This window comes from Puma concolor, chromosome B1 (assembly GCF_028749965.1).
Source record: "Puma concolor isolate L17-30 chromosome B1, mPumCon1.1.hap2, whole genome shotgun sequence".
NCBI classification, from domain to species: Eukaryota; Metazoa; Chordata; class Mammalia; order Carnivora; family Felidae; genus Puma; species Puma concolor.
In genome coordinates, this window is record NC_141670.1 from 132602733 (window position 1) to 132617546 (window position 14814).

The 14814-nt window shown below is 39.1% G+C and overlaps 1 protein-coding gene across 4 annotated transcripts in view; it reads left to right on the plus strand.

The window, feature by feature from the left end:
• Positions 1 to 5247: 5247 nt before the first annotated feature.
• Positions 5248 to 14814, plus strand: part of SNCA (synuclein alpha) — a 159064-nt gene continuing 149497 nt past the window's right edge. Inside the window, exons 1-2 of one of the 4 annotated variants that reach the window (XM_025922000.2) lie at positions 5248 to 5404; positions 7146 to 7291. In XM_025922000.2, coding sequence (XP_025777785.1) covers positions 7171 to 7291 — 121 coding nt within the window. In that variant the 5' untranslated portion in view covers positions 5248 to 5404; positions 7146 to 7170. The other 3 variants (XM_025921998.2, XM_025921999.2, XM_086704585.1) reach the window with 3 other exon arrangements.

The following is a 14814-nucleotide window of genomic DNA, read 5'->3' on the forward strand; positions in this document are numbered from 1 at the left end:
AGACATTATAATTTCTCCTAAAATATTTTTTTCATCCATTTATTTTCTCCCCTGCTAAACTCAAATGCTCCTGAAAAGTAGAAGCAGATCTGTCACTGTGTTATCAGTCTGTCCATTTTTCACTCACCTGGAACATTAGAGGCTGAGTTTATCTCTGAATTGGATATTCATTCTGAAGTTTTTCAGAGCTGCTGTCTCAATGAGTCTGGCAAATTTGGAAACCATTTGTTGTGTTTTTATTTTTCTTCCATGGCAAATCAACATAATTCATAGAGTTCTGCCACCACCCTTTTAAAGAAACCAGGTTTCAAGAACGCAAAACTGCCGATAAAAGATAGTAAATGTTAATTCTATTGCTATCACTATTATTTCTTCAGGCTGCTGAAGCAAATTCTATGAATGATGTTGCTATTGTAATCCATACACTAAGGAGAGAAAGAGATACCCTCTCTCTAACATCCCACAACCTCTCTACCTGGCTGAAAATGTTTTACTTCCCATAGTAAACCAAAGTGATTGATACGTATCAGATATCTCAGGTATGTTGTGGGTGGGACGGGAGGTTGGGGAAGGCTTAGAATAATGTTGAAACTGCTGTAGTGAAAAAGTGCTTCCAAAGGCACCTTAAAATAGGGGGACTAGGTAATAATAACAACTACTTATACTGAGAGATTCCACTGTGCTTGGTTCTTTGCTAAGAACCATATTATTTATTCCTTACAACAATCACACAACTGAGATATCCTCATTTCATAGATGAGAAAATTAGAGGTTAGAGAGATTGGATATTTGCTCTCAGTCACTGCTACTCAGTGGTAGAAACTTGGTAAGTCTCTGTGTTTAACCTGTACCTAGTACCCCTATTCTCAGAAATCTACCAGGCTCACTAGGGTTTAGTGCATTTCTTGAGCTGATTAATATGTTTTTTTCTTCTAATACTAAAACATTTGAACTTTTTAAATCCTAAAATATTTAAATATCTTTCCTATCTGGCTTCAAAGTCTGTATCTTACAATTGCGCATGTCTTTATATACTTAGCACCACAAAAACCGCAGGGGTATTCAAAATGATATGCAGTTTAATTTTACCTATTTCACAGGGCACTTTCTCATGGTCACAATTTATATTTATTCTACATTTTTGAGGATATATTACAATATTAGTAGATGTGATAAATTACATCATGCTAGAATAAATGTCCATTATTTTTTGCTGCCTACAGTATTGTAGAAACAGTATTGTAGAAGTTGTTGATAGGGTCAAATTAGAGAATCTTCTTCGGACACTATGCTCCCTCTTCATTGTTCTTCATATCTTTTGGAGTAACTCTATTGTCCTGTCTCAAGCTCAACCCCTTTTAAAAATCCTATGCAATGTCATCCCAACTGTATCCATTAGGCTTTCCCTCCTGTGCTCACTATGAAATTAATGATTAATTTCACTGTGAAATTACAAGAGAAGCCTACCAAGATACTTTTCACACATCTGCAGAAGATGAGAAAAAGGTACTGATAGAGAGTAAGATACAAGTGACCCAAGAATCAACATTACATTGCCCCTTGTGTCCAAAGATAGTAAAGATTGTATTTTCCTCACTTAAACACATTAAATCAGCTCTTATCAGCTCTTTAGTACTTGGTCCTAAGAATCTTCCTTATTTATCATGTCGTTCCATTTTGCAGCACAAGCTTACCACATGGTACACCTAGAAAATTAGTTGTTGTAAGGGGAAGACAAAGAGAGTCTAGGTTAACCATGCATCTCATATAATGTTAATCTCTAGTTAAATTACTGTATTAAACTCAGATAAAATAATCCTATTAAAGAGTAGCAAAACATATAGATTTCATTTATCAAAGAGAAAAGCAAACATATATGTAGTAGTTGTTAAGAAAATGTGCACATCAGTAATGTCTCCCAATAGGTTATTCTTCCATATTCTTTATGAAGTACAAGCCATTCAATGAGTTAAATTTTTTTTCGAGTTTAAAATTTAAAGTTATACTTGTACAGTTAAAAAATTACTTAAGAGTATGCTGTCAATCAATGATGAAAAGAAAAATAATATCTCATTAACTTCCAGTTTCCTTTTTTGTCCGTGAGTAATTCCATTTCCTTAAGAATACAAAGCTAAGAGACTATAAATAGAACATAAGCAATGTCACTATTGATATCACCAGTAATTAAAAGTTTATTGAATGCTTACTATGTTCAAGGCACTTTGAAGGAAGAAAAGAGGAGTAGAATATAGAATTATACTATAATTCTAAATGACAAAAAATTGGTTTACAATTCTTTCTTTCTTTTCTCTTTCTTTCGTTCTTTCTTTCTTCCTTCTGTCCTCTCTCTCTTTTCTTCTTTCTTTCTTTCTTTTGTTATTTCTTTCTCCTTCCTTCCTTCCTTCCTTCCTTCCTTCCTTCCTTCCTTCCTTCCGTCATCTTCCCCTACAAAGAATTACCAATGTAGAAAGGCAAAATTTCAAATATGAATACTCTGTTTTTTAATAACTTAAGTTCTTCTTGATTTCTATGGTCAAATCCAAATTCAAAGGCTATTGGGTCCCACCTTTTTCCTCCCACCCCATACCACATCCAATCTGCAGGGTTATAGAGAGTAACTGTCAATGGAGGAGACTATTGCACCTTTTGGAACAGTTCTTGCTAGATTATCTCAGGTTTGCCACTTTCAGCCTTTACCAAAATACTTTGAGCTTCAGATTTTCTGACTATAAAAGGTACATAATAAAACTTAATTTACCACTTGTTGTGATTAAATGATACAGTACATTAGTCTTTTGTGAAGCATAAAGTATCATATAAAGGTGTTTTGGTATCATGCTATGCTATAAGAAGCACAAAAATTTAACAACCACTCCCAAATAATTCTCTCATTGGTCTGCCATGAGACCCAAGAATATACCCCCTTGACCTAAAGCACTAGGTTCCCAGGAGGTCCCTTTTAAACTATAAATATATCATATCATATATTAAATAATTGTCATAATAGTCTACCAAGGTAACTTGCAGTGTTAGTTCACAGTGGAAAACATTATTGCAGTAATAATAATAAAAAAAAAGCAATAAAAGGAAACAAACTACTGACACATGCAACAACATGAATAAACTTCACGAATATGTTGAGACAAAGAAGGGGAAAAATTTCATACTGTATGATGCAATTTTTGTGCAATTCTAAAATATGTACAACTAAAAAGAGCAAAAGGGAATTTTCTGGGGTGATGAAAATGTTCTGTCTGCAAAACTGTGGATTACACTAATGCATGTTTTTCAAAACTAATTATTAGGAACACCGAAGATCTGATGATTTCCCTGTATGTAAATTATAATTGAATTTTTAAAAAGCCCATCTAAGTGTTATGGTGGTTATTTAAAAATAGTTCTTATATTTTATGCATACGGGATGAAATATTTACAGATAAAAGGATATATGTAATTCTTGGGATTTAGTAAAACATGAGGGGTGGTGATGAAAAATGGAAAGTGGTTGAGCAATATAGATGAAACATGATTAGCCATGCGTTGAAAAATGGTGGCAGTTGGGTGATATTCACATGGAGTCATTTATTCTTTCTGTTTTTGTTTTTGTTTAAACATTTTCCATAATAAAAAGTTGAAAAGAGAGAGGTCATCTGCATTAATCTCATTTACAAGAGAAAACTGTGAACAGAGGACATAACTTGTTTACAGTCTCAAAGCCAGACTGCAAACCAGCTCTTAAGTTTAACCTTTTTCTGATCCCAAGGGAGCAAAATAGCGTTTGGAAAGGCTGCTTTTAAAAAAGGCAGACCAGGGGCGCCTTGGTGGCTTAGTGGGTTAAGCGTCTGATTTCCGCTCAGGTCATGCTCTCATGGTTTGAGCCTCGCGTGGGGCTCTGTGCTGACAGCCTGGAGCCTGCTTCAGATTCTTTGTCTCCCCCCATCTCTCTGCCCCTCCCCTGCTTATGCTCTGTGTCTCTCCGTATGTCAAAAATAAATAAACGTTTAAAAATTATTAAAAAATAATAAAAAAAGGCACACCAATAATGCAAGGACTTGTTTAAGCTAGTTAAATTTGCTTCCTGTTTCTCTTGGTTTCAAGGGGTTGTTCTGTAGATTTAACTGTATTTTACTCAAATTTCAGATAAAACAAAACAAAACAACAACAACAAAAAACATACAGCTAAGACTTGTTTTTCCCCCTTTCAGTGCTAAAATCATCCTCTCAATTCAGGCAAAAACAGCAAATGCATTCTGTTAGAGGGAGGAGATTGCTTCTCCATTCTGGTGTGATCCAGGAACAGCTGTTTTCCCTCCAGCTCTGAAAGAGGTGAAAATGTGTTAACCAATGCAAAAATTGTCAAGTCCGCGCGTATGTATGCGTGTCTGCGTGCGGGATGCGGTAGGTGGGGTGTCAGCTCCGAGGGCAACGTGCATCAAATCAGAAAGGTGAGCCGTGTGTGGGAGGGACCAAGAAATTGAATGTGATGGTTCGGGAGAATAAACCCCGCTAGATTTGTCTCCTCCATCAGGCACTTGAGTGTGGAAAGTAAATTCCATTTAGAGACGAAAAACCTTATGACCGCTTGATATCGACGTCTGGGGAATATTGATTCCGTATTCCACGGATGGGGGAAAAAAAAAAAAATCGGCGTCTGGCAGCCGCTGATTGGTGGACAGGAAAATGGTGACAGTGGGGTGGGAAGAGGACTCCGAGAGCCTCCTCCTGCCTCAACCTGTAACTCTTCCTTACTAATCTCCTCTCCATCCGCCGGACCCTTTCGAGCTCACCTGACGTTAAGAGCAAGGGAAGATCTGAAGGATGTTTGAACAAAAGCATCTTAAAGATTGTGTCCTACGGCCGTTAATAAAAATCACAGCGATCCCAGGGAAACGTGCTCTTCTTGGGAGGGCTTCCTGAGCCGCCTGCCTCCTTCGGTAGCCTCCCAAGAGGACGGCTCTATCTTTGGTGGTCAAGCTCCCAGGCCTCCGCTCCCCCAGGCTGGCTCCCACAAGGGGGTCCAGGGAGGAACCAGAGGGGAAGGCGGAGACAGCGAAGGAGGGGGGGTGGGAAAGAGGGAGAAACATCAGCCTAACAGCTCCCGATCGCCACGAGAGTCCCCTTGATCCTGAACTAGAGCGGAAGCGCAGACTACCCCACCTCCCCACCCCCCCACCCCCGGGCCCAGGCTGGCGTCTGGAGCCGGAGGTGCGGCCTTCCCCCCGCCCCCATCCCCATCCGAGGAGAGGAGTGAAGTGCACGCGGCTGGGAAAGCGGCGAGCGCCGGGAGAAGGGCGGGGAGAGGCGCTGACAAATCAGCTGCGGGGGCGGCGAGCGGAGGAGAAGGAGGAGGAGAGAGAGGAAGAGGAGGCAGACCGCGACGACCAGAGGGGACCCGAGCGGAGGGGTGAGAGACCCAGCGCCGAGACGAGGGGCGAGGTGTGTGCTAGCTGCAGGGCGGACCCGAGGACCGAGCCGGCCCTTGGCATCCTGGGCGCTCTCTCCCCGCCTTCCCTTCCGACCCTCTGCCTCTTTCTCTCGGATCCAATTGTGCGGGGGACGGGGAGTGGCAATTCGACGACAGGTTCGTGGGTTCGCCTCCCACGCCCCCAGCCTCTCATCACCCGGCGGCGCTGACGGCAGCCTCCTCTGGGGACCACCCGGGTCCTGGTGCCGCCTCCTCCCTTCCTGTGCGCTTCTTATCCTCCCCCTTCCCATTTAAATAACATCGGGGAATTGTTTTGAACAATTTTGTGTTAGGGGCGGGTGGGGAGGAATTGTACTTCTGAGGATCAGAGGCACTCAGGTAAGGACCAATGGATCCGAACAGGCAGCTTTGGAAATGCTGGGGGAAACCCGGGGGAGAGGAGTCGTGCGCTTCTGGGATGGGGGAGGAGTTGCTGCAATGAGGACCCGCTGGGTCAAGTCTCTCCGAGGTGGGTCCCTATCTCTCCAGCGAGCTGGACGAAAGTAAGTTGACCTCTCGCTTCCGACTCGGCTCTTCTCATCCCCAAAGACCGAGAGGTTAGTCTGCTGCTCCGGGGTGCGCTTTTCCCCTGGGGAAACGCGAGGATGCTCGATGGAGCGCGAGGTGCCAACTTTTATTTCTCTGTTACCTTAAATCCCCCAGTCCGCCCTCTCAGCGTTCTCGGTCAAGCAAGCAAGCTGCGTTTGGCAAATGATTAAATGGAAGTGCAGGGAAGGCAGGTCAACAGGTGGTAAGGGGTTAACAGGTGCGGGTGCCTGGTGGGTGGTGAATTCAGGCGCGCGGAGAACGCCCCCTCGGGTGGCAGGCGCAAGTCAGGAGACTGTTCCCGAGTGTGCACAGGCGCCTGCTCCTGGCAGATAGCTGGGGGCGAGCGTGGATGGTCCGGTAGATTAGAACGGGTGCGGGTGGGCTCGTTGTGGGCCTGAGGTTGGGCCACACCCAGAGTGAGTAGTTCTCTTCCCTCCCTTCTCCGGGATCAACCAGTTAGCCCTCTTCTGGAATTCATTTTAAGACTGACTCCGACCCCATGCCTCTAGCTTCTTTTCATTTTCTTTTCCTGTGATCTTTTAACCATACTTATTTTTATTTTTTAAGATTTTTTTTTTAATGTTTATTTTTGAGCGTGAGTGGGGAAGGGACAGAGAGAGAGGGAGACACAGAATCCGAAGCAGGCTGTGAGCTGTCAGCACAGAGCTCTAAGCCCGCCTGGGGCTCGAACTCAGAAACCCACAAACTGTGAGATCATGGCTTCAGGGGAAGTCACAGGCTTAACAGATTGAGCCACCCAGGTGCCCCTGAACCATACTTCTAAGTTGTCTTGTCGCTCTTTGGACTCTGGGAAGCTCAAAGAGGGGTCCATCTTTTCATGCAACTACACTTCGAAGATACATTAAGAACAACTAGATGATTCATCTTAATCCATGTTTGGGCAGCTAGACTTTTACTAGCCAAGATGGATGAGGAATGCTAAATTTTTAATGCAAAAGCTAAAAAAAGGCTCCCCCTTCCCTACCCAGTGGTTGAAATAAGAGTATGGTTAAAAGTGTCACACACTTTTGGGAGTTATACTGATCTTTCTGTGGTTTTTACCTTGGGTGGTTCTAATTTTATTATATTCTACTCACAAGTTCTCATTGAAATTATATTTTGTGTTCTCCAGTGTAGAGTAAAGGAATTCATTAGCCATGGATGTATTCATGAAAGGACTTTCAAAGGCCAAGGAGGGAGTCGTGGCTGCTGCTGAAAAAACCAAACAGGGTGTGGCAGAAGCCGCAGGAAAGACAAAAGAGGGTGTTCTCTATGTAGGTAGGTAAACCCCAAATATCATTTTGATATTTATTTATGACTGATGGGTTATGATGATTGATGCTCTAAAGGCTGGTATTTCTTGCTTGATTCATTTTTGCATCATCACTTGTCAAAAGGATAAACTGAGTCAGGGGACTGTGTGAGTAAATAAATGCGTATATTTAGAGCCAATAGTAAAAAAGTGAAGATAATTTGTTTTCTCAGCTGATTTCATTTTTTGGTGTGAATGCTTCTGTGTATAAGTGACTATATTTCAGGAAAAGTTTTTAAAAGTCAGTCTCAAAAAATAATTAACATTTTTAAGAATCGAAATCATTCATAGACCTTTGATTTTTTATCATCATGAATAATATTGGCAAATTTTAGTGTATTCACATTTTAAAATAAGACCTTTTGATATGGCCCTGGGATATGTAAAAAGAGACCTACTGTGGCCCTAAAAAGGAAAGGACAGAAAAATCTTTGGTACAGTTCATCCTTGTGACTACTTGGTAAATTGAAGATTAATTACCCCCAAAAGTGCTTGACGCCTGCTACTAATATCTCAGAGACATTTATATAATTCATTTGTCAAATGGCACACATACTAAATAATGAGATGGGTGCTTATTTCTACTTGTTCCAGATTGCCACTCAGTAGTATTCATGCAGATCCTGACGCTCTTCTTATCTTGAACGGTGCTTGGTTGAGTGTTATTTTGTAAATCCCTTCGGCTTCGTTGGGGAAGGAATAGACACATACATAGACAAACACTCATCCACATGGACACATGCCCACAGGAACACGCTCACTTTCGGCCCATTCTGCCTCTCCCTCTTTCTCTTCTGCTCCTCCAAGCTCTTCCACATTCTCTGGTGGCAGCTGTAGCAGCAGTAGCACAGGGTATGCATAAGGTGGAGGATGAACGTATTGGGCGGCGAAGGGCGCTATGCCTGTGTCTGTGGGTGAAGGACAGATACACTGTCTCTCCAACATGGATGCACTGAAGAAGAGTTACACTTGGAATGATTTTTAAAAATGCTTCTCATGTTATTTTTTCTCATTGTCCATAGACTCTATATTGGCTTGAGTTTACTGCAAATCTTCAGTTAAATTCTTCTTTTTCTATCTTAAGACATATTTTCAGAAAATAATTGAACTAAAGAGTGTTACAAGAGGAAAAAGTGATGACTTAATTTCAAGTGGTTTTGTAAAGTGTGAATTAGATCTTTTTAGATGAAATTTGGAATGCTGAATCAGTGATGTGCAGATAATCGATATCTTTATACTTGTCCTCAGTTTTCTAAATTGTAAAAGTGTATACTTAGAAATACTTTTTGATTTTAGTTTATAATTTTGTAACTTTAAATATTTTTTACAATGCTGGTATTTACGCCATTAGTTTGTAGTGAGTCCAGAAACTACTGAGTATTAATTTAATACATTGCTCTTTGCTAGGTAATAAACACGTTTCATCATCTGGAAAACTTTGTTTTCATTGTCAATTATGAGTTTGGGCAAATAGAATGATTTTATTTCTTAGAGATTAATTCTGTTATTTACTCTGACACTATAATATAAAATTATAATTTTTTTATGTCACATGTATTTTTAAACCATCTTCAGTATTTATCGTGATATTTAATACATAGTGCATTCTATAAATTGTGTATTGGTTGTGTCCTGAAGGATAATTAAAATTTGAACTCAAACAGAGGTTTTAGGATGAAAACTGACCCTAAGAAGACACAGTATGTAGGTCAGGGGTTGGGAAACTTTTCCTGTAAAGTGCTATACAGTAACTATTTTAGGCCATAAGATTTCTGTGTGAATTAATCAACTCTGCTGTTGTGGTAATGAAAGCAGCCATAGACAATAATTAGCTGTATTCCAGTAAAATCTTACTACTGGAACAGGTGGTGAGTCGATTGGGCCCATAGACCGCAGTTTGCTGAGTCCTGGAAAAGTAGAGAGAACATAGACTTGATGTCAGACAAACCTCAAATCTAGTCCAAGCTATATCATTTATTGCCTTCAGAAGACTATAAAACTTAACTACCATCTATGAGCTTTACTTTCTTCATTTGTAACAATGTGATTTAGATAAATGCAACTACCTTGCAGAGTTTTTGTGAGAATGTCATAATAAAACAAAACACATGAGTGATAAAGTACACTTTAAAAAAAGAGACTTTTTTTTTTGTAGTGGTTTAGATTCACAGCAAGATTGAGAGGCAACTAGCAGAAGTTTCTCATGTACCCTTTGCCCCCACACATGCATAGCCTCTCGCATGGTCAAAATCTCTCACCAGAATGGTACATTTATTAAAATTAATGAACTACACTGACACATTATGATCACCCCAACCAAATCCATAGTTTAAGATTCCCTCCTTGCGCTATACATTCTCTGGGTTTGGACAAATGCATAATGAAGTATATCCATCATTATAGTATCATCTAGATATTTTTGGTGTCTTAAAAATTGTTTGTACATCATTTATTCATCTTCCTCTATCAACCCCTGGTAACCAGTGATCTTTTTACTGTCTCCACAATTTTACCATATCCAGAATGTCATATAGCTGGTATAGAGACTGTTAAGATTGGCTTCTTTCACTTAGTAATATGCATTTAAAGTTCTTCCTTGTCTTTTCATGGCTTTATAGCTCATTTCGTTTTAGCATTAAATATTAATCCCATTGTCTGGATGTATCACAGTTCATCTGTTCACCTACTGAGGGACATCTTGGTTCCTTCCAAGTTTGGGCAGTTATGAATAAAAATTCCAGTTAAACATCCATGTGTGGGCTTGAGTGGATGTAAGTTTTCAATTCCTATGGGTAAATAGGAAGGATCGCTACTGATGGACCATATGATAAGTACATGCTTAGTTTTATAAGGACGTAACAAATTGTCTTCCAAAGTGGCTGGACCATTTTGCATCCCACCAACAGTAAATGACAATTCTTGTTGCTCCACATCCTTGCCAGCATTTGGTGTTTCAGTCTTCTGGATTCTGACCATTCTAAGAGGCATGCAGTGGTGTCTGATAGTTTTAATTTACATTTCCCAGATGGCAACTGATGTGGAGCATCTTTTCATAAGCTTATTTGTTATCTATATATCTTCTCTGGTGGGGTATCTGTTACGTTCTTTGGTCTGGTTTTTAATCTGATTGTTTATTTTCTTACTGAGTTTTAAGAGTTCTCTATATATTTTGGATAATAGTTCCTTTTCAGACATATCTTCTGCAAATATTTTCTCTCGGTCCATAGCTTTTCTCTTGACTCTTTCATGGAGGTGAAATTTTTAATTTTAAGGAAGTTCAGCTTATTTATTCTTTATTTCATGGGTTGTGCTTTTGGTGTTATATCTCCAAGTCATTGGCATACCCAAGGTCATGTAGGTTTTCTCCTATGTTATTCTAGGAGTTTTATAGTTTTGTTTTACAATTAGGTCTATGATCTTTATTGCATTAACTTTTTGTGAAGAGTGTAAAGGTGGTGTCTAGACTCTTGTCCTCCCTTTCCCCTGCCTCCTCTTCCTTCTCCTCCTCTTTCTTCTTCCCCTCCTTTCCCTTCCCCTCCTCTCCTCCTCCTACTTCTTTTGTTCCTCTTCTCCTTCTTCTCCTTACCCCTTCTTCTCCTTTCTTTTCCTTCCTTCTCCTTTTCCTCCTCCTCCTCCTCCTTCTTCTTCTTCTTCTTCTTCTTCTTCTTCTTCTTCTTCTCCTTCTCCTTCTTCTCCTCCTTCTCCTCCTTCTCCTCCTTCTTCTCCTCCTTCTCCTTCTCTTCCTCCTCCTCCTCCTCCTCCTCCTCCTTCTTCTTCTTCTTCTTCTTCTTCTTCTTCTTCTTCTTCTTCTTCTTCTTCTTCTCCTCCTCCTCCTTCTCCTCTTTCTCCTTCTTCTCCTCCTCCTTCTCCTCCTCCTCCTCCTCCTCCTTCTTCTTCTTCTTCTTCTTCTTCTTCTTCTTCTTCTTCTTCTTCTTCTTCTCCTTCTTCTCCTTCTTCTCCTTCTTCTCCTCTTTCTCCTCGTCCTTCTTGTGCATGTGGATGTCCCGTTGTTCTAGCACCATTTGTTGAAAAGACTGTCTTTGCTTTATTGTAGTGCTTTTGTTCCTTTGTCAAAAATCAGTTGCCTGTATTTATGTGGTTTTATTTATAGGCTCTCTATTCTAGTCCAATGATTTATTTGTCTACTCTCTTACTATTATCACACTGTCTTGATTACTGTAGGTTGAAGGCAAATAGTGTCAGACCTATGATTTTATTATTTGACTTCAATATTATCTTGACTATTCTGGGCCTTTAGAATCTGTTGATATCTATAGTTTTTGCTCTCCACGTAAACTTTAGAATCTGTTGATATCTATAAAATAACTTGGTGAGATTTTTATTAAGATTACACTGAAAAAGGAGCACCTGGGTGGCTCAGTTGGTTGAGCATCCAGCTTCAGCTCAGGTCATTATCTCACAGTCCGTGAGTTCGAGCTCTAGCTCAGAGCCTTGGGTCCTGCTTCGGATTCTCCCTCTCTCTCTGCCTCAACCCACTCGCATTCTGTCTCGGTCTCTCTCAAAAATAAATAAACATTTAAAAATTTAAAAAAAAAGATTGCACTGAAATATACATCAAATTTGGAAGAACTAAGATTGCATTGGACTATAGAGTAAGTTAAGAAGAACTGACATCTTGATAGTATTGAGTATTCCCATCCATGAACATGGAATATACCTCTTTTTATTTAGTCCTCTGATTTTGTTCATCAGAGCTTTGTAGTTTTCCTCATCCAGATCATATATATATATATATATATATATATATATATATATATATATATTCTATTAAATGTCTACCTAAATATTTCAGTATTTTTTGGTGCTAAGATCGTGTTTTTAAATTTCAGTTTCACTTGTTCATTGATGGTATATAGGAAAGTGATTGACTTTTGTTTATTAACCTTCTATCTTGCAGTCTTACAATAATTGCTTCTTTGTTGTTGTTTTTTGTTTGTTTTTTGGTTTTTTTGTCGTTGTTGATTCTTTAGGATTTCCTACATAGACAATCATGTCATCTGTGAATGAAGACATTTTTATTTCTTCTTTCCCAATCTGTATACCTCTTATTTCTTTTTTGTGTCTTGTTGCACTGGCTAGGACTTCCAGTATGATGCTTGTCCTTTTCCTGATCTTAGTAGGAAAGCTCTAGTTTCTTGCTATGAAATATGATGTTAACTGTAGGTTTTTTTGGAAATATTTATCAAGTTGAGGAAGTTCCTTGTATTTCTAGTTTACCAAAAGTTTTTAATCATACATAGATGTTGCATTTTGTCAAATGCTTTTTCTGCATCTATTGATATAATCATGTGACTTGTCTTTTTTACCCTGTTAATGTGATGGATTACTCTAATTAATTTTTGAGTATTGAACCAACCTTGTGTACCTGGTGTGAATTCCACTTGGTTGTGGAGTATAATTCTTATTACATATTGTTAGATTTGATTTGTTAACATTTCATTGAGGATTTTTGTAAAGCACACTTTTATATAGGAGCCATGGTTATTATTATCAAACAAGCTGTCCAACAGAATACTTACTTTGCCGACATATTTTCTTTTCATCTTTTCATTCTTCATTACAAAACTCATCAGTAGCTAGAGTGAAATACTGGAAGTGGCTGGAGAAAGTTTTGTAATTTCAGTGTGGCTGAAGATGTTTAGCACACTGTTTTCTTAAGCCTACAGATGAAAGTAATCTTATTCCTTTATAATATATTTTTGGCAACTACCTTTTAACTAAGTGAGGAACTTCCATAAGAATCAGTGTAATTTTATGATTTTTCTTCATTTGTGATATATTTGTATACAAACATTCAATCAATATACTTCAGTTTAATAAATAACAATTATCTCAATCAAATGGGTCAGACATTATAAGTATAGAGTCAAATCAAAAAGCAAAAAACATTCATTTTCTTTATGTAATGCCAAGTATTATAACTGTAAAGGCAAAATAATTATCTTCACAACTCTCCCAATGCCACTTTGTTCAGCAAGCAGCAATGGTCAGGAGCATGGATTAATATCAAGCTCTCAAATCACAATATGCTCCAGATGCATCAAGTTGACAGAGTCAACATAACATGTACAATAGCAGTATATTTTAGTTCTTGCAACTCCTAGGCATTACTTTCAACCTTCTCCACTCTGTGCCTTTGGGAAGTCATGAGAGATAAGATGGGATAGTTTTGGCCACCTCAGCTCATGCAAGCCATCAGCACTGGTCTCTCTTCAATTTACTAGTCACTTAGCCACTTGGTACCTATTTTGTAGCTATAGGTTTTCAATGACAGATTACTCATCAATAAAATGTTAATTATGGGGCGCCTGGGTGGCGCAGTCGGTTAAGCGTCTGACTTCAGCCAGGTCATGATCTCGCGGTCCGTGAGTTCGAGCCCCGCGTCGGGCTCTGGGCTGATGGCTCAGAGCCTGGAGCCTGTTTCCGATTCTGTGTCTCCCTCTGTCTCTGCTCCTCCCCCGTTCATGCTCTGTCTCTGTCTGTCCCATAAATAAATAAAAACGTTGAAAAAAAAATTTAAAAAAATAAAAAAATAAATAAATAAATAAATAAATAAATAAATAAATAAAATGTTAATTATTAATTTCAGATACTAACAAACAATTGACAGCAAACCACAGGTGATTGGTTTGATATGAAGCAACTTCGTTAAGACTCTCATTTATCTTTGAATCAGGATACATTCCATGATTTAGCCCAAGGTCAAATTCTCAGCTATTACTCAGGCAGAGAGGAAAGACCACAGACCAACTGTTACACATTTATTTCAAATAGTTGTTTTTAAAAATATGGGGTACAAGGAGTGAGTAGTAGTGATAAGAAGTATTCTCTTAAATAAAAGGTGTTCTCACCTTGTATAATTCCAGGATGCAAGAAATTTCCGACACCACAGTTAGTTGAATAATACCAGCTCCTCACAGCACAGTTGGAATTTCTGTTACCATAGTACATATACTATGATTACATACATTACAAACTTTGCTCCTAGCCCTTCAGCCCACAAAATGTTACATAAACAACAGAGATCCATTATAATCCATGATCAAGTTACATCACTTCTTTCAAAGTTTTTCACTGACTGGTCATTGTACATCTGCTATTCAGCTCATACAGACGGCAAAGGCTCTAGGTGTATTGCTTCTCCCAGTGATAGACCCATGTGATATTTTGCAAAATGCATAGTTGAAAAAAAGAAATTGGCCACAAAATATGGAAATGCAGCAAAGAGATGAAGTGAAAATGGCTGGAAGTAAAATTTGAATAAAAAATATTTTATTTATACAACAAATAGCTGACTTTGGGGATGGTAACACTGCTACTGTTCAGGAGACTCAATAGATAGCCAGTGGAACTGATCCAAGCTGACTGAATAAATGGAAGAAGTTGTCATGAATAAGTTGAAGATGTTCCAGAGAAAGTGCTGCTGCAAAAGTACCCCATATTAGAGGAACAGTCAGAGATAGAGCGT